Source organism: Sceloporus occidentalis, unplaced genomic scaffold, assembly GCF_023333645.1.
Source record: "Sceloporus occidentalis isolate IW3139 unplaced genomic scaffold, rSceOcc1.0.p SCAF_1, whole genome shotgun sequence".
In the NCBI taxonomy this organism is placed as follows: domain Eukaryota; kingdom Metazoa; phylum Chordata; class Lepidosauria; order Squamata; family Phrynosomatidae; genus Sceloporus; species Sceloporus occidentalis.
In genome coordinates, this window is record NW_028316981.1 from 67,832,939 (window position 1) to 67,853,070 (window position 20,132).

At 39.9% G+C, this 20,132-nt stretch overlaps 1 protein-coding gene across 2 annotated transcripts in view; it reads right to left on the reverse strand.

Annotated features, from left to right (window-relative positions):
- The window catches only part of IARS1 (isoleucyl-tRNA synthetase 1), a 150,244-nt gene that overhangs the window by 63,388 nt on the left and 66,724 nt on the right, over positions 1 to 20,132 (reverse strand). For both annotated transcript variants that reach the window (XM_089523630.1, XM_089523623.1), the window contains exons 12-14: positions 18,276 to 18,398; positions 16,840 to 16,931; positions 8,383 to 8,481 (exon numbers count right to left, since the gene is read on the reverse strand). In XM_089523630.1, coding sequence (XP_089379756.1) covers positions 8,383 to 8,481; positions 16,840 to 16,931; positions 18,276 to 18,398 — 314 coding nt within the window. The remainder of the gene's footprint in view (positions 1 to 8,382; positions 8,482 to 16,839; positions 16,932 to 18,275; positions 18,399 to 20,132) is intronic.

The following is a 20,132-nucleotide window of genomic DNA, read 5'->3' on the forward strand; positions in this document are numbered from 1 at the left end:
GTCTCCCAGAGCTGAAATGGCCAAAGAGAGGAGTGGCCTCTGTCTACATGCACATCCCTCTGTATCATCTTGACAACTTGTTTGTTTGTTTGTTTAGCGTATTTATATTCTGCTCTTCAGATCCAAATGCTCTCAATAGCAACATCCTGACAATGTGTAGACCTGTAACTGTAATATCATCATTTTTCTTCTGTATGACTTTCTTTGATGAAGAAACCAGTAGAGCTTCAAAAACTTGCATGTGTATTTTGTTCGTTTTTGGTTGGCCCAATAAAAGTATTGCTGTTTTATGGATTTTTGATGTTACTGTACTTTTCTGTATGGCTACCCATGGGTAAACTCTCTTCTGTTGGTGCAAGGTTGGATAAATTCAGTATTTGTGAATATTTTTAAAAAATAATTATTACTTTATTATTTTATTAATTATTAATTAATTAAAATCTGTGGCCTGATGAAGTTTTACCTATTTTAATTTTGGCCCTTACCTACTGCCAAGTTGTGCAGGTCTGATCTGGAGCATCTCCCCTTATATATGCCTGCCCAAAGAATAAGGTTGGCTGGAGGCACCATCCTGCATGTCCACCACTGGAAGCAATATACTGTGTGAAGATGTAGGAGAGGGTCTTCTAGAATCATAGAGCTGGAAGAGGCCAAATCTAGGCAGAATCTCTTTCCGTGGCACTCTAATTGTGGAATGTCTTCTTCCTAGGAGCATGACTAGTGCAAACATTGGCTTCATTTGAATGCAGAGTTAAAGCAAGTTTATTAGAACCTCTGAGGTCTAATGTATTTAGCCAATTTCTATGTATACACAGGATCAATAATGTTAACTTGTTTTAAATTTTTTACAGTTTTAACATTTTCAGATTTTTTTTAAAAAAAAAGATTAATTTATTTTTACTGTTTTAAACTGTAAATTGTTTGAAATTACTTTATCACACACGACTCTGAGATCCTTAGACATAGGATAGGATATATTTTAATTAAGATATATAAAACAAAAATAAAGGATAAGCTCCTGAACGAGCTACAAGGCTTACACAATTTCTTCTGCAAGATCCACCCATATCCATCCAGTGAATCTGGAATTCAAAGTTTTCCCCATGATGGAAATTTTTCAGCATTCATGTTTTGCAGAAGATTGGGAGGGGGGGAGGCTTGTTGCAGCTGAAGGACAGCCTTTGAGAAGGTTGCTGTTGTGTGCCTTCAAGTCATGTCCAATTTATAGGAACCCTAAGATGACCCTATCACAGGTTTTTCTTGTTATGACTTGCTCAGAGGGGATTGTCATTCACTCCGAAGCCGAAAGACTGTGACTCCCCAAGGTTATCCAGTGGGTTGCATGCCAAGCCAGGATTTGAACTCTGATCATCAGAATCATATTTCAATACTCAAACTACTACACCACTTTGGCTCTTTTTGAGAAGCAACAGTCCTGGTATTCTACAACTCCTCATTACAATCAAGCTTTCATGTAAACCTCCAATAGGGGAAGGGTGGTATATGTAAACGTATTTTAAAAGCATGTTGGCATTTACCATCTTGAAAAGGACATGCTCTCTCTAATTTTACGTTTTCAGCTTGGAACACTGTTAGTTATATATAAAACATGCTCCTGCTGTCTTTAGGATTCTTTTTTAAAAATCACCTAAATAATTGCCATTATTACACATTCTTAACAGTAACTGAACAAAAAAGTGATATATGGAGGCAGAAAAGAAGTTATTTGTATTCCCTATACAAACTTTGCAAGTTAACATTGCCCTGCAGGGACATATATGGAAAATTAATGTGCATCCCTGCTTTCACATCCCAATGAGGATTTTTATTTTATTTTCAAAAAGTGCTACTGTTTATTCCAGTGTATACTGCCATCTAGCTATCCTTAAATTGCTTACAGGGAGATAACCTGGAGAAAAAGAGGAATCTGATTCAGATTCTCGAAGGTTGAAAGCCCTGTTGTTGTTGTGTGCCTTCAAGTCATTTCCACTATCACAGGGTTTTCTTGGCAAGATTTCTTCTTGGCAAGTTTTGCCTTTTTTTCTATTTTTTGGTATGCTTTGCCTTTGTCTTCCTCTGAGGCTGCGTGTGACTTGTTCAAAGTCACCCAATGGGTTTCCATGCCCGGGGGGGGGGGGGGGATTTGAACACTGGTCTTCAGAACAGCAGACCAATGTTCAAACCACTACACCACACCAGCTCTCATGAGAAACCCTGCCAAGTTCACATGTGGGAGAGGGGGGGAATCCTGATAGATAGCCAAACAACTCCTATTCCACTCCACAGCTAGCTGTGGAAAAATGGTAGGTATTCAAATGCACTTGCTCCTGGATGCAGAGGGCAAATGAATAAAGATCTAGACCCAGGATGTCTGTGAACAGTCCAACCTCTAAAGGTATTTCACCTCCATAGAAAGTACTGGTCATCTTTCAGGGGAAACAGAAATCAGACCTACTACATTTGTTCCCCTCCAGCCAGGAAACTGATAGGAATCAGTATAGTTTATAGTGTTTATAGTGACCATACACACATGCGCCAAGAGTATTATGCAAAATCTTCCTTTCCGCCCCAAGAAATATACATCCAAATATTATCCTTCTGAGCTTCTGGCTAGTGATATCCTCACTGGATTGCTGCAAAAAGCTGACTAAAGATCACGTAAGCATCCTATTACATACACACAGATATATTATCTATATGAAAGAGATGAAGGGGACTACAGCATGTTGTGCACTCTTCTCCAATTAAATTGTTTGGAATAGAGTAGGAGGACTGTATGAATCAAATATGTATCTACACAGTTAATCCTGCAGGTCATCATCTCAAAAGGTACACCCTTGGTGCCCCCTGTATATACATTATTCCACTTCAGCAAGCATATCAACCAGCCTCTAGTGGACAGTGAAGAAACTGATTTGACAAGTTAAACAGAGTATAACAAAAGAGGCTGTGCACATATATTTGGCTTATTGTCAATTCTCCAAATTACAGGTGGAGAAAGTGAGGCCTAGGGGGCCCATATAGGCTATTTTGGTGGCCCCTGGAAAGTCCCCAGGGTCCATTTTTTTCTGAGAAAAGCAACACTATTTTTTGAGAAAAGTACTGTAATGTGTCCAAATGACTTCTGGGGATGTACAGCAATTCTACCCAATTTGCCCACTCATGCTCCAAATCAAAGTTTGGAAACCTGAGGAAAATGTATGTCTGATTGCAGACATATATATATATTCAATTGCCAATAAATACCACAATATTAAGATATATTAAGTGTTTCATTGTGTCTAAGCAGGTGAAGCAAACATAATCTGATGACTTTGATCTTATACCCTGTTTAATCACACTTCCTATATACCCACTCTCTTGATTTGAGGTAGTTGAAAAGAACTAAAATGAAAATGGCAGTGTTAGAGACACTCACAATTCCATTTGTTTATTAAATCCTTGAAGAACCAGCAGGATCATTTGTCAAAATTAAGAGAAACTGTTACAAGGTCTTTAAATATGCCAGCTCAAAAACATATTAGTATTAAGTTCTCTCATTAAAAACTAATTAGCAATTCAATTAGGTTATGAAATTTGTCAAATCATATTTAATCTAGTTCATCAGAGGCAATGCCTATAAAGAGCAGAGCACATTCCTAAGAGACATCCAGTCCTAGCAGTTAGCAATAATTTTAAAGACAGTTCAGGCAGCATGACACATTTCAAAGGTTACTATTGCCTAAAAGCCATCCTTGCATCCAGCCTGCCTTATGGTTGTTATTGTTGTGTGCCTTCAAATCATTTCTGACTTATGGTGACCATAAAGGAAACCTAACACAGGATTTTCTTGGCAAGATTTTTCAGAGGCAAAGCCTTTGCCATTCTCTGACGATGGGAAAGTAAGCAATGGATTCAAACTGCAGGAAAAGAGATTCCACCTAAACATTAGAAAGAACTCCTGACAGTAAGAACTGTTCAACAGTGTATGCTGGCTTGGTGTGTGGTGGAGTCTCCTACTTTGGAGGTTTGTAAACAGAGGCTAGATTGCCATCTGTCAGCTGCTATCTGCTTTGATTGTGTATTCCTGCATGGCAGGGGCTTTGACTGGATGGCTCTGGTGGTCTCTTCCAACTCTATGATTCTATTACTTACCCAAGGCAATCTAGTGGATTTCCATGACCAAGCAGAGATTTGAACTCTGTGCTCCCAGAGTTCCAGTCTAATTATTATTATTATTATTATTATTATTATTATTATTATTATGCTTTATTTATTTAGCACTGTAGATTTGCACAGCGCTGTACATACAAACAATAAAATAGATACGAGTAAACCTGCCCATGGCATACAATCTAAAAAACCAGTCTAACACTCAAACCACTATGGCATGCTGGCTCTCTTATAGTCAGGACACTAGAAATCCCACAACAGCTCTGACCAAACCATTAGATCACATCCCTGGATTTTTATCATTACACAAATGCAGACAGATCTGTAGCCATTTTGAACAGCTTCAGAAGTGTTGCCCACACTCTTCCAAAGGAAGAGATACATGGACATATTTCTTCTTGTAACCTTTGAGGCTTTCTTAAGGCAAGGGCTGACAATTTTAACTATTTAGCAGTATAAGGGATAATATAATGGTCTCAAACATTTTTTTAAAAAAATCTGAATATTCCAAATAGGCTCAATAGAGTTTGGAAATTAAGATATTCCATCAACTGGATGAGACTTGGTAACCTTATTAATAATATCAGCTACATTCTCTAACACCTTACAGAGAAAAACAAGAAAATTCTCTCATTTTGAGGTTAGTATACAAACGTGGGACATCTTCATAATGAAATGTCATACCTTACACCTTTTTCTAACTTTTAACAACTTTTTAGATAATTTTTTCTTGTTCTGACACATATGAACTAAGAAAAATACAGAACTTAACTTCAGTGGCCTTTTAAATAAGTTTTAGCAAGACACAATAGATCACATGATCCAAACAAATAAAATCCTGTTAAAAAGTTACAGCTCACATATTTTTGCTGTCATAAAGAAATTGGCATCAATGTAAATTCCATTGGCTATATAGTTAATTATACTATTAGAGCTGTTTTGTCTTTGAAGCTGTATTTAAAGAAAATACATATCAAAATAAATCCTATTATCTATCCTTGAGAGGTCCAGAGGACAAATCAAATCTACCCTTCAGAGGGTGAAGGAGATCCTCTTGAATCCCTCTCCTAGCCCTGCAGAAGTTTCCACCCTCTTTCCTCTCTGGTATCAAAGCACCAGGATTGAAAGTAGAAAGAAAAGGGGTCATGCCAAGAGTACATCAGGAGGTAGCCAGAAGAGAGATGTCCATTTGGAGAAAGCAACTTGCAGAAAGAAGGGTTAAATACTCCCTTCCCCTTAGTTCTCCACATGGAATCTGTCCCTGCCTGTAATAGCATTTTTGTTTTACTGGAAAAGCATAAGACTTGGAAACACTATTTTCTATAATGTATACTTTCCTCCAAATTGCACATGCCTAAAATATCCTTTGGTGGACATATTTTTAGTAAGGTCATCAGCACTGTGCCATCCTACCAAAAATTACCATAATATTAAAAACAAAAAGCTAAACACAAAAGACAGCCACAGAACATGTAAATATTCATAGAAAAATATGATTCCAAGAAGCCTATAAAGGCTTATTCCCCACCTTTCCTGCAGAGACACCATTTGCAAACTATTATTTCCATACTGCAATTATTTTTTCTATTAGGGCACTTGCATGCTGAAGACTTTATTTACCATGTCTTTACATAATGGGAGCTGTTTGTTTGTTTGTTTGTTTTCAATCCAGCATGATGTAATGGTATGAGTGTTGGACTATGACTTTGGAGACTAAGGTTCAAATCTCCACTTGGCCATGGAAACCCACTGTGTGACCTTGGATGAGAGTAATACTCTCTCAGCCTCAGAGGAAGGAAAAGGCAAAAAAACCTCTGAACAAATCTTGCCAAGAAAACCCCATGATAAGTTTGCCTTAGAGTTACCATAAATCAGGAACCTGAAGGCACATAACATTCTTTTTTTGGATTTTGGTTTGATTGTTACCACATGTGACTCACAAAGGAAGAACTTGTTGAAGTGTACATGAAAGGATTTGCTTAATTTTTTGTTTGCTATGTATGCAGCAAACAATGTATGTATGTCCTATCACTGCAAGGAGATATCCACACTAGTAGTATTTTGTTCATATTTAGTTTTGTTTTCTCAGGAAACTCTAAAAGAAAAAAAGTATTTGACTGTAACACTGCTAAATTTATTGGACTACGAAATCTTAAGAGAAAAAGAGTGCTATGACACTCACATTTCATCATACTGAGTAAGAAATGGAGGGCAAAAATATCTTAAGAATTCCTCTTGAATATCTTTCTTCCATTATTATAAATGGTGCAAGCTTTCATTTTCATAGTTTCATGAATTGTAAAAGAAGTGGAGAAGATTATTATAAATGAATGGACAAAAGGTTTAGGGGGGATAAAAACGGGAAACACAGCAAATTTATTAAAACAATGCGTAGCAATGGAATACTGAGAAGAGATTAAAAGAAATTACAAAGCATAGAGTATATGCTATCCTAAACACAAAAAGAGGCTTGTTCTGGCCTGTGAGCCATGCCCTAACATGCACAAGGCTAGTTTTACCAGTCAGTACTGGGCTAGGGAACTGCAAATCCCATATGGAGGTATCAAGAACACAAAATTCCAAATCCTCTGTGCCTCTCAACATGGAATTAAAAAAGATAATACAGTATGTCCATACAGTTGGGGAGTACACAACAGAGGCAAAATTAAAAGGGATAACACAGTATGCCCATTACAGTTAGGAAGTACAAAACAGAGACCAAAAGTATTTCGACTAGAACGTCTTCATCAGTGGTCACAGAAAACTGTGAAAATAAAATAGGTATGGGTCACATACATCAGCATATGAGTAATGAAGAAAGACCATATAGATAAAAAACATAATACATAAATACCTAATAGAGCAGCATTGTAAGGTATATCATATGGTATGTGGGTATAATTTAATTCCATGTTGAGAGGCACAGAGGATTTGGTATTTTGTGTTCTTGATACCTCCGTATGGGATTTGCAGTTCCCTAGCCCAGTAGTGACAGGTAAAACTAGCCTTGTGCATGTTAGGGCGTAGCTCACAGGCCAGAACAAGCCTCTTTTTGAGTTTAGGATAGCATATACTCTATGCTTTGTAATTTCTTTTAATCTCTTCTCAGCATTCCATTGCTACACATTGTTTTAATAAATTTGCTGTGTTTCCCATTTTTATCCCCCCTAAACCTTTTGTCCATTTACTTGCTTGTTTCAGCTTAGGGCATCACCTCCCAGATTTTCCTTGGCCTGTTTCAGAAGATTATTATAACACACAAGTATTGTCAAAGATTCTCTTACTGGGCTTCTCTAAGTCAGGAATTTAGGTGTATAATATAAGTCCTGTACACAAGACCTGTGCACACTGAAGACAAATGTCTAAAAATGTTTCTAAGCTTTTTTGGGAAACCTCATATTAGGAAACCTCGAAGTACCTGGTCACAGTGATAAAGAAATGTGCACAATTGCATAGACATATTTAAAGTATATTAAGCTGAACAAATGTGCAGACCTTTTCAGAATGCATGTCCCTCCATCCTACACCTTTTTTTTAGCAAACACCTGAACAAAGACTACTTTTGAAAAACAAGCTAAGTTGGAGATGTGGGGGTCGTGCAAATAGACTTGCAAGAACATCAGATTTTCTGCTACAATATCCAACCCAAAGTGGAAGGAATGGAATTCAACAAAAAATTTCTGGCACTGGTCCTCAAAAAAACAGTGGAAAAGATATTCTGTGCTTGGGCAAGGACTTCTTTTGTTCTGAAAAACTGTACAACAACGGGTTTAAAAAGCAAGCATAAAGTTAAACCAGTCTCAGAGATACAGAACACAGCACTTTGTAGATTCCTTTGTAGTGTGTAGCTAGAGTGGTATACATCAATTCTCTCTTCACTCAGAAAGTGTTACTATTGTTCAAGATACTCTAACAAAAGCCAAATTCATTTCCCTCTGACATCATTCTTATTCTCTAAATACCTTTCAATTTCTTCAACAGAACAGCTCAATCTTCCTAACTTTATTGCAAGAGAACACTCCACACCAAAGAATCCATTATCAGGGAAAGTATAGGCCACTACACTGAGACATCTGGAGAACATAATGCCTACTAAGGCAAGACTTGAACTTCTGTCAGCATGAACTTGCAGCTAGGTATTTGTTATGTTAATTATTAAAGCAAAGGAAGCAAAATAGCTTAAGGCTATTGGCTTCAAACTATAGAATCAAAGAAAAAAGAGTAGCTTACCAATAGCACTGGGCATTATTTTCCAATAGTTTTTCCACCATGTGCTCCACACGAACAAACCAGCTTGGCACAGCTTTGTATATAAGAGGAGTATCAGACCTAAAAGCAATTACATAAGAACAATTAGACATGTACTTTAGCTATCCTGAAATGCTTGAAGCACCAACTTTGGTCACAACTGCACTCCTCTGAAAATCAATGGCAAAACTCTCACTGATTTTAAGTAAAGTATAACTGTACTGCTTGCCTCCAGAGTATGAGCTTGGTAACTAATTTATTATTTATCATACCAACTTCTATACCACTTACCACATCTAATAATATCTCAAAGCAGTGATTTCTAAAACAGAATTCTAGCATATCATTAGGTAAGTTTTTATTCAAATCTATAAAGCAGTTACAATTCTTAATAATGAAATAAACAACTTTAGATTTGTTATACTTTATTGCTTTTAAAATAAAGTATCAACATCCAAGATTTCTTTTTTCATCTCAAGAATAAAAGGAATGGTAATGTTGGTAACATTTCAGAGTAGTTCCCATTATGACATACTTTAAAATGCTAAAGAATCATTCAATCTAAGTGTGTTACTTGTAACTTGGAGGGGGGGAGAATGGAACTACTGCTAGCCTAACCTAATTCTTACTACATAAAACAGGAATGTTTCTCTCATTCCTCCTAGGGACGTAGCTAGGATTTTAGGAAGGGGGGGGGTCCAGACTAAGTGCCACCATTATAATAGGGCTTGGGTGAGGCGGCGCAGCAGCACACACCATTCATTTTTCTAATGGAAGGGGGGGTCTGGACCCCAAGAACCCCCCCCCTTGGCTACGTCCCTGTTCCTCCATATCTTCCATGTTTCCAGTTTCATTTACATTACTATGCAATGGTACCAAATCTATGTTGGTACACTCAAAGACATAACTGTGTTAGTCTGGAAAAAACAGTATGCAAAGGGCTAGCAGCTCCTTTGGGAACAGCTGAAAGAGAGAAGTTGGTAGCACGGACTACTCCCTCAGATGCATGGGAAAGAAGGACCCACTTATCCCATGAAGGTATGGATATGCCAGAATGTTTTGTTGGATGACCAACAGTTTGGGGCAGGAGCAGAGATCTTGTGGACAATGGAATGAGCCTTGTGGCAGAATGAGCAGGACCCACTTTGGGCTCACACCCTCATTTCTGAAATAAGAACACACCATAGGTGGTGAATGGGCTTCCCTTGTTTATTCCTGATTCACTTAGTTACTCTTTATTAGTGCAAACTGTAGCTTCCTCTGAAGGAAGATCTATTAATACAGAAAGGTATTCACAATCACATTCTACCCCCATGCCTGCCTGCCTGCCTCTTTACTGATAGCCAATACCACCCCATAAACTGGTTGTTAGCTTTCTCTTCCATTGGTCTTCCTTGCTTTTACAGACCTCAGCAAGCAGATTCCACCCCAGAAAAATTTGTCAGTATTTTCCCACTGCTGTCCATGAAATAAAAATTGTGGGGATGCAACAGTGGACAGACTCACTCAGTGGATAGTTATGGAATCAAGTGACCCATCAGGGACTCAGAAAGACAGCTCGGCTATGGGGAAGGAGATGGAAGCAGGATAAGGCTGCTGTCACTCCGCAGAAAGTCACTAATTGCCTAAAATGAGATTTCTTAGCCCATTCCTAACAACAGAACTCTAATAATACTTCTAGGCCAAAGTTCCAGATCCCAGGACAGTTCTGGAAGAGTGACCAAGCCAACAACAACTGAGTTAGAATTCAGCTTGATCAATGTGCTCTAACACAGCAATGTGCTCTTCCACAGCTTCAAATCAGAGTTTACAAAAAGGGTGGGACTTGTGTGGCCCTCCCAATGTTACCAGGCTGGAATTCCCAGCACTCCTCCTCTGCTGGCCAGAGCAGTTCAGAGTTACAGTTCAGCTTCATCTGGAGGACTATACCTTCTCTGCCCTGATGAAGAATTTTGGTTTGGATCAACCACAAAGGCTGGTTTGCAGATTATTAATTTGACAATCCCCTGCCCTCAGATTTACAATCTAAAAACATATGACACAAAAGTTTCCTGATACCGTGTTAATAGGAAATATCTCACTTCATAAAAACTACATGAATAAGAGTAGCAAAGGTATAGGGGAAAGCTAAGGAGAGTATTAACACTGCCTTCTTCACAAAAGGTGTGCAAGGGCAAAGGAAGATTTGAGTCCCACTCAGGAAAAAAGTGGGCTATAAATCCAATAAATAAATAAGATAGAAAGCTGCCTTTCTATCCAAGCACAAAAGTGAAATCTACAGACCGAGGATAACACAGGATGGTTGTTTCCCCTGCATACTCTGTCTGAACACAAGAGCATTCTTGATTTGTGTAATGTGCTTGTGACTATTACAAAATAATTTGTAAAACAACATGGGATAGTGCATTGTGTGTTGGATGATAACTCTGGAGACCAGAATTCGATTCCCAGCTTTGCCATGAAACCCACTGGGTGACCTTGGGCAAGTTACATGCTTTCAGCCTCAGGGGAAGACAATGGCAAACCTCATCTGAACAAATCTTGCCAAGAAACCCCATGATATGTTGGCTTTAGGATTACCATAAGTTGGAAATGAAGGCACACAACATACAAACACACATTTCTAAAAATCAAAGCAACTAGGTCTGCCTGACTACTATATACACTGGCCTGTACAGTAAGGAAGGGTGACAAATTTCATTAAAGCAGAACACATGAAGGACACTGAACTCAGTGAATTAGCAAAAGACTAATTCTTTCCCAAAGCACCCCCTGGGGCAAGTACGAATAGAAATGCCATTAGCAGTTGAGACTGCTATATCGAATATAGTACTCCAGCATGACTACAGACTGCAAACTGTAAGGACACCCTGTAAAAACAAAGTTCTAGCATCAGGAATATGAATTCAAACCCCCAGCATAAAGACAGCGGAAAGCAGAGGGGAACCAAGTAATACTCCTTTTCACTGAAGAAAAGTGTAAAGCAGTAAGATACATTAAAGAAACAGTACCTGCTAACAAGATTTGTGTAACTTAAAATGAATGTAAGAGTATTTGTTCTACAAATTATTTAAAACTGTCCAATAGGAATACACTAAAATTTATTGCGCTAATCCGCCCAAAATTTTAGTGTATTCCTATTGGACAGTTTTACATTTTTTGATGTTTAATCTCTTTTTATGTGTTGATTACTGTTTTTATGACTGGGGGGGGGGGAGGTTAGGGTTTGGGTTTTTTAAAATTGTAATTTTTTATTGTGTGATGCTGTATTTATACTGTTGGACTCCGCTTTGATTCCTTTGTGAAAAAGCAGAATACAAATAAATTATTATTATTATTAGTAGTAGTAGTAGTAAAGATTTTATGTACCTTGGCTCAATCAACATGGAGAATGCATTCAAGAAATAAGATGCCTGCATTCACACTGTAGAAATAATGCAGTTTGACACCACTTTAAGTGCTATAGCTCCATTCTATAGAATTCTGGAATCTGTAGATATGCAAGGCCTTTAGTCTTATCTGCCAAAGACTGCTGGTCCCTTACAAAACTACAAATCCCAGAATTCTGTAAGACAGCCATGGCAGCTGAAGTGATGTCAAACTGCATTATTTCTACAATACAGATGCAACCTAAGACATGGAAGGGAATTATTGCAGGAACTAGATAAATTCTTCCCATTCCACTCCAGTCAGAATCATCCATACCATGATTTCCAATGTCTAGATGTGGTTGTGAAAGCTGGACTATGAAAAAGTCATCAAGAAAAATCACCTGATTCAAAATGTTGTGCTGGAGGAGAGTTTTAGAGGTGTCATGGACCATCAAATTTTGAACATACCATGGAAAAGACATGACTCAGTGAAAAAGATTATTATTATTATTATTATTATTATTATTATTATTATTAACCTTTATTTATAAAGCGCTGTAAATTTACACAGCGCTGTACATACAATCTTTTTAATTGGACAGTTCCCTGCCCTCAGGCTTACAATCTAAAAAGACACGACACAAAAGGAAAAGGGAGTGGTGGTGAGGAAGGGGAAGGGGATGAGGGCCAGCAGTTTTTCTCTACCTCCGAGGCTTGGATCAGGGGAGATGGACTGAAGGGAGGGCTTGGCTTCTTAATAGATGGTTAATTTTCTTCCAGGGAGGCCTGTTGGAGCTAGCCTGCCTCTCTAGTAGGATAACACATATAAAATGTATGGCAATATGGGAAATGATTCAAATAAAACAGACAACAAAAGAACATCAAATAGCAAGTGACAATTATGCAATGTCTGGGAACGCTTCTCTGAACAGGATGGTCTTCAACTCCATTTTGAAGCTGGTTAAAGAAGTGATGGCTCTTGCTCACGGGGAAAGAAGGTTCCAGGAGTGAGGGGCAGCGAGTGAAAAGGGGCGAATCCGAGATGGGGCAGAGAAAATCCTGGGCTGGGACAGCAGGCCTTGACACGGATACCAAAATTTGTGAATAGTCAAGTCCTATTGGGGACAATGGGACTCCTCCCTCCCCTCCCTCCCTCCTTCCCTTGGCGCTGGGGCCACTGGGACCTGTAATCTACTTCAGCTGCATGGGCCCTAGTGGGAATGTGAGGAGAGAGAAGGTCTGATAAATAAGGAGGGGCCAGCCCATGGAGGGCTTTAAACGTCGACAGCAGGAGCTTGTACTGAATGCGGAAAGGGAGTGGGAGCCAGTGAAGGGATGCCAACACAGGAGAGATGTGGTCAGAGTGGTGGGCGGATGTGATAATGCGTGCAGCTGAATGCTGGACAGAGTCCAGAATGCTGGAAAAATCTGAAAGCAGTAGGAAATGAGAAAGGCCACATTACCACATTCATGTGGAATGAATCAGTAAAGGAAGCCCTGAATTTGCAAGACTTGAGCAGGATTGGGGGTCTCTCATTCATAAGGTAACCATGGCTGAAAGCAGACTTGGGGGGTCAAACAAACTGGCAGCTTGGAGCAGCTAGAGGCCACTCCAGCCCTGATTAACCCCCAATTGGCGTAGGACCACGGCAACCGGAGGTCCCAAGACTGGCTGTTGCTGTGGTCCAGAACAGACCACCAGCAAACAGCAGTTTTTCTCCCTTCTTTGCAGCTTGCTTTGGGCCACATTAACTGGTCTCAGCGGGGCTTCTGGCCGATTCAGGGACGTGCGTCATCTCTAAGCCATGCCCCCGTATCGGCCTGAAGATGGCACTTTTTGACTGTATGTTTCGGGCCCAGATGGCAAATAACAATAAAACCATTGACAGGTTTAGATGAGAAATTAACAAAAAGGAGATTTGAAATGAAATCAATATATAAGTATAACAAGCATAGGTCCTTTAATAAACTCTTGAAAGTTTGCTAAGTTGACTCTTGCTGACTTCCAAATTATTGACTTCTTAGCAGAAGTCTCAGAGTAGAATCAAAAAATTTTAGAATCTTCAAACTATGCATACAATAATATCCCCTCAGAAATTGAGAACTTTAACTGGTCAAGATTATCTCTACTTCCTCAAATAAGGCAACTACTACTGGGAGTGGGAGTTGGTGGGCATTATAGATGAAGATCCTCATCTAATCCACAGGAAATGGGAAGTCTTATTTAAAAAAAAATACTTTGCAAGGAAGATAAATGCAAACTTACTGAATCATACACAAAATACATCTCAGAAAACACTTTCTACAGGAATCCTATAAAAAACATTAAATTGGAAGGTTTAATAATGTATGAGAAAACTCAGTTTTCACTGTCAGCTTCTTATATTAAAGACAACATGGGGATTGTGTCTGCTCAAGGACTCCCAGATGCAATATATTAAGAAATAATGGAAATGGAATGTTATTGAACTCTGAAGTCTTAAACTGCTAACGGCTATAAAAGTGAACACATAAAAATTCATTTTACACAATAGTGTAAACAATAAAGGGTTCGCTGCTGAAAGGCTATACAATTTTATCAGCACTCTTTCCCATCACAACATATAATTCTGTCCTGTCAATATCACCTAAAGCTAATGATTAGCAAGAAGGCTAGCAGTTCTCTTTCCACCCTTGTGAACATATTGGAAACCCACACAGAACAAGGAACTAACTCCCTGCAATTACTAATCAGGCTAGTATGTCAATCAGGGTTTGAAACCAGAACATGAAGTAGATTAGCAAAATCTGATTTACCATAAATAGGAGCTTCTTAATATAAGTACAAAGTTAGCATTAAATTATGAAAAATTTGTACTGGACAGGGAATGAGAAAGAAAGAGGAAGCATGACTTCATGTACAAAGCAAAGTTGTTGTTATTAATCATCATCATCATCATCCACCTTTTTCCCAGATTGGGACTCAAAGCATCTTACAACAATTTAAAAACATTGCTAAAAATCCATAAAATACAAAAGTTAAAAAACAATTAGACAATCAGAAAAAATTAATAAGAGTTTAAAACATATATTAATGCAGACACAACAGCAGTGATTAGCAATATTCAGCACACTGTGCAAGACGGACCTTAAATTGTTACTTATAAAATGCCTAAATAAAAAAGTCTTTGATTGTTCACAAAAGAAAGTAGGGAGTGTGCCGGTCTAACTTTTCTCAGGAGTTACAGAGTCTGGGGGCAGCCACAGAAAAGACCCTCTCTTATGTTCCCATCTGATGTACCTGTGAGAGAGATGGGACAGAGGGAAAGGCCTCCTTATACACTCAGCATTACTCAGGAATGGATGGTAGTTTGCTAATCCCTGGATTGGATCCAATGAAGTCCTTCAGTATCCATGGACTTGCCATTCACAGTTTTGATCATTCGCAGATGGCAAGTCCTCCCTCCCCCTCTCCCCACTCCCAGTGCAGGGACCACTGGGACCTGTAATCCACGCCAGCCACATGGAGACTCGCTTTCCAAGCAGCCCTCAGGGTCCAGCATGTGCATGCCCTGCCCTGCCCCCTCCACTGCAGCCAATGGGTAGGCAATACGTCAATAGCTGTGGTGGAGGGGCAGGGCATGCACACGCTGGTCCCTGAGCATTGCTGGGAAAGCAAGTCCCCATGCAGCTGAAGTAGATTACAGGTCCCAGTGGCCCCAGCGCCAAGGGAAGGAGGGAGGGAGGGGAGGGAGGAGTCCAATTGTCCCCAATAGGACCTGACTATTCACAAATTTTGGTATCCGTGGGGGGTCCAGAATGGATCCCCCGTGAAAACTGAAGGACAAGCGTATAAGCAAAAATACTGTATATACTCAACTATAAAACAACTTCACATGTAAGTCAAGGGCAGGTTGGGGGGGGGGGGAATTATGGATTTCATATTACCCATGCATAAGTCAAGGGTAAAACTTAGCAGTATGTAACAAAGGATCAAAAGGATGAAACAAAGGAAATACCAAAGAACTTACAAAATTGCAGCAGGCATAACTGTTTGTAACCACACTAAAGGTTGGATGGATGAGAGTAGAGGAAGTTCAGTGCTTACAGGACAGACTATACTCTTGCCTTTCACCAGGGGATGGTTCCATTTGTTTGTTTGTTTGTTTGTTGTTTTGTTATAAGAGTTAAAGTACAGTGCAGTACTTACACTGACCACTGGATAAGGCAACTCAAGTTTTTTAGGTCACTTTTTGATTAAAACTTCTAGACTAGAGTATATAGAGTATACAAGGGAAATGTTTCCTCCTCTTCTTCCCCATCAAAGAGGATTTTTGAGAATGAGAGGAGGGGACACAGGTGGTGCCAGATAGAAGAAAAAACTTGGACAAAGAGACTCTATTTATTCCAGTGTCTTGGTCACTTGCAATACCCTGACCATTGTCATCTTGGCTACCCCATAGTTTTTTGCTTTGGTTTTTTAACACTTTTTTGGGAGAGAAGCAATGGGTCGGTCTTCTCGTGCTTCAAAATAAAGCCCTGCATCATTTCAATTTCAATTATTACCCCTAGACCAAGCTGATGAAACCTTTGAGGGTAGATTGCCTATGAAGGAGCAGTGAAGGAGACAGGCCTACTGCACCTCCTCACTCTGCCATCATCTCCACTGACTCCCAAGGCTGTTCCTGATTGGCCAAGATCGCCCCCACTCTCACTGTAGGGAAAATAATTTAAATTTAAACAGCACACAGATGCAGCTTTTGTTTCCAATGTGGAATTTTACTTCCTAAACATGTCATGGCTTATGTAGCTGCTGCAGAATGCTATTGTACCTCTGGCACTGTTTTCAGGATAGCTTTGGCTGCTCTGACTCTATGGGCCACTGGACTTCAGCCACAGTAGTGGCCTTAGAATGATGTGACACTGGGCAGGAAATTAGCAGAGGAAACTTCTTTTCTTAGAAGCTAACTCTGGAAATAAAAATTTGCTAGTTTTATTTTCTAGGTAAGAATAATTACAACAACATTGTAAGAAGAATTTGTCAGCAATCTGACTTGTAAACATGTATTGTATTGATTCTTCTCCATACCTCCAGCAAAAAGGATAGTTGTGCTTGAAACTGCTGGTATGGACCAGTCTTCCTTGCTCTTTTAGAGCCTTGATAATGTTCTTATCTGCATCCTAAGAAAAGCAAAATATGTTTTTAACACAGTGTTTTAAGACATAAGGATTTTTTCCCTGTGGAAGTATTAATATAAAAAGATTTTTTTTATATTATTATAAAAAATGAAAGCCTTCGACTTTACAATATAAAAAAGCAGCTTTCAAGCAGCCAGCTATTACATGGGTTTGAGATATCTGTTACTTAAAAAGGAATATAATCAAACCCTGCAGGTGCCATTTTACAGCTGTCATGCAGGGTCCAAGAAGGAAAAAAAAACAGTTTTATTTTACTCCAACCCATTCTTTCAGGCAAGACAAGTGGTTTCTAAAGCTACTGTTGGTTAGCAGAAAGATCTGCTAGTTGCTCTCAAAAGGAGGAAACTTAAAAGCCTCATCATTCCAACTGGAAGCAAAGGCTTGAGTTCTAAATAACTTACCACCTTCAGGACAGTGCTTTGCTACCTCCCCTTTTCTGCTCCATGACTTTCAAGACTGCCCAGAAACTGCACCTGAGTTTTTTTGCACACTCTGCCTCATCATGTAATATGACCCAAAGGATTACAGGCACAAAATTAGGACATGCACAATAACCAGCCTTGAATGAAAATGCATGCTTTCCCTTTGCCAAAGTGAGCTAAGCCATTGCATAGACTAGTCTAATAGCTGTCTTTTAAAAAAGAAAAAAACTTGATTTTCAAATACAGCCAAAAACTCAGGCAATAAAAATGAAACCCATTAAATAACAATATAATACAATGGTTAATAAAATGCAAAATGAAAAAAGAAACTCACTAATTACAGTTACTATCATAGTTGGGCTTGTACCTGTCCTGAGCAATCTATTGGGAGAGGCACACAAGGATGCTGAATGCTTAGAAACTGTCCAGAATGAAGCCCAAATTCAATTAAGCTAACAGGAAGAAGGTTGGGGTTCCTTATTTCAACATGAAACTATTCAGCTCCATTTCCATGCCACCATTTAGGGACTCTTTAGTCGTCCAAGAATGACTTTTGTTACAATTTCATTGTAGGTGTAACATATGCCTGACCTTCCTGAGGCAGGTTGATTAGCAAGCACTTTAACGTTTGTGTAATTATATCATTGTGAAGTAGGTGTCAAATTAATTTTATGTTCTGAAAATGGCAATCAGTGTGGACATTAAGAGTGTAAAAGAGGACATAAATTTCCAACTGATATCCTCCATGTTTTTGAGAAGAGAAGGAAAGAAAAAAGAGACAGTGAGTTTGAAAAGAACAACAGTGAATTCCCCAAAGTTGAAAGCAACCTGGTGCAGATGAAACAAAGCACATACATTTCAATTTCTGATATTATTTCAAGCAAATTTTCTCAAGACAACCTACCTTCACATACTGTCCAGCAAAGTCAGCCACTTCTGCTGTGAAACAACCTGAGGCATCAACAGGACAAACTGGCACAGAATCTTTCTGAATAATATTAAAATCCATGCAGACTCTGTAGTCATCCTGTAAGAGAGATAAAAACAATATGACTTCCTATAAGAGACAGCAGAGTGGGATGACTTCAATGCTCAGCCTCTAATTCCTAAGCAGGGATAGGAAACCTTTTTGAGCCGGGGGCCGGGTTGCTGTCTCTCAGACAATTGGGGGGGCCGAAGCCGGGAGGTGGAGCTTCCACCCTCCGGGGGCGGAGCCGCATGCTGGGGGCAGAGCCGCACACTGGGGGCGGAGCTTCTACTGAAGCCCTGCAAGGAGGAGGAGGAGGCATGTGCTGACTGATATCATCATCATCATATCATTGTTATAGCAGACCTTTCAGCAATAAATGCACCAAAAATACACAGAAATGCACTTTGGAAAGTCACAGTGTCTCACCTTCAGAAAGAGTGAGTGCATGTCTCAGAAACTGACTGATGTTATTATCATCATCATCATCATCACCACCACTATCATTGTTACAGCAGACCTTTGTTACAGCACTTTGGAAAGTCACACTGTCTCACCTTCAGAAATAATAAAAATAATGAAATAAAATAAAAAGCAATAATAAAAATAATGAAATGAAATAAAAAGCAATAATAAAAATAATGAAATGAAATAAAAAGCAGTAATGAAAATAATGAAATGAAATAAAAAGCAATAATAAAAATAATGAAATGAAATAAAAAGCAATAATAAAAATAATGAAACAAAAAAAAATAAGTATTGCATATTTTTAATAATTAATTAAAAAAAACAAGGCAGACCTGAAATGACTCACCTTTCCACCTCCTCCTCCCATTTTTCATCCTCCTCTTTTTCATCCTTCTCCTCATCCTCTTTCTCATCCTCCTCATCCTCAAATAAGGGAGAGGCCTGGGGCCTCAAGAGCCCTGGGGGGAGCCTGCGGAGGCAGCAGTCCGCCTCCTCACCTCCCCTGCGCGCTTCTCCTCAATCTCCGTGGAGCCGGGGCCCCACAGAGGCCCAGGAGGAAGCCAGCAGCCCTGCGCGCTTCTCCTCGGCCTCCGCGGAGCCAGGGCCCCACGGAGGCCCAGGAGGAAGCCTGCGGCCCCGCGCGCTTCTCCTCAGCCTCCGTGGAGCCAGGGCCCCACGGGGGCCCAGGAGGGAGCCAGCACCCCCGCGCGCCTCTCCTCAGCCTCCGAGGAGCCAGGGCCCCGTGGGGGCTGAGGGAGCCAGCGCCCCTGCGCGCCTCTCCTCGGCCTCCGCGGAGCCAGGGGGGGAGGGAGCAGGCCACCGGCGGCAATCGGTGGCAGGGCTGGCCTGGGGCCGGTACTATGGTCTTCGTGGGCCGGATCCGGCCCGCGGGCCGTAGGTTGCCTACCCCTGCTATACAGCATTATGGAGTTCAAAACTCTACACAGACCTTCAGTGCTTGGTTTCTGAAGCTTCATCACCAGTAAATGCTACTTTCAAGCTCAGAAATGTTTTCCTTCTTTGAAAGAAATAAAACAGTTCATTGCTTGTTATGAAAGCAATTCTCAAAGATTTATTTTCACACCTGTGGGTAGTTCAGATGTGTTCATCATTATATGTCTGTAATATCAATGGGGACTCACACATATGAACAAGTAGGTAAAGGGATCTTGCAGCACTCTTGAGACTAATTGTGCAAAGAAATTGTAGCAAAAGCTTTTGTAGACTTGGGGGCTGTGCAGGCCACCCGTTTTACAGCCACATCGGGGCTGCAGCAACCACATGCTGCTGCTCCAATCTGGCCTTTGCAGGGCGCAAAAGGGAGCT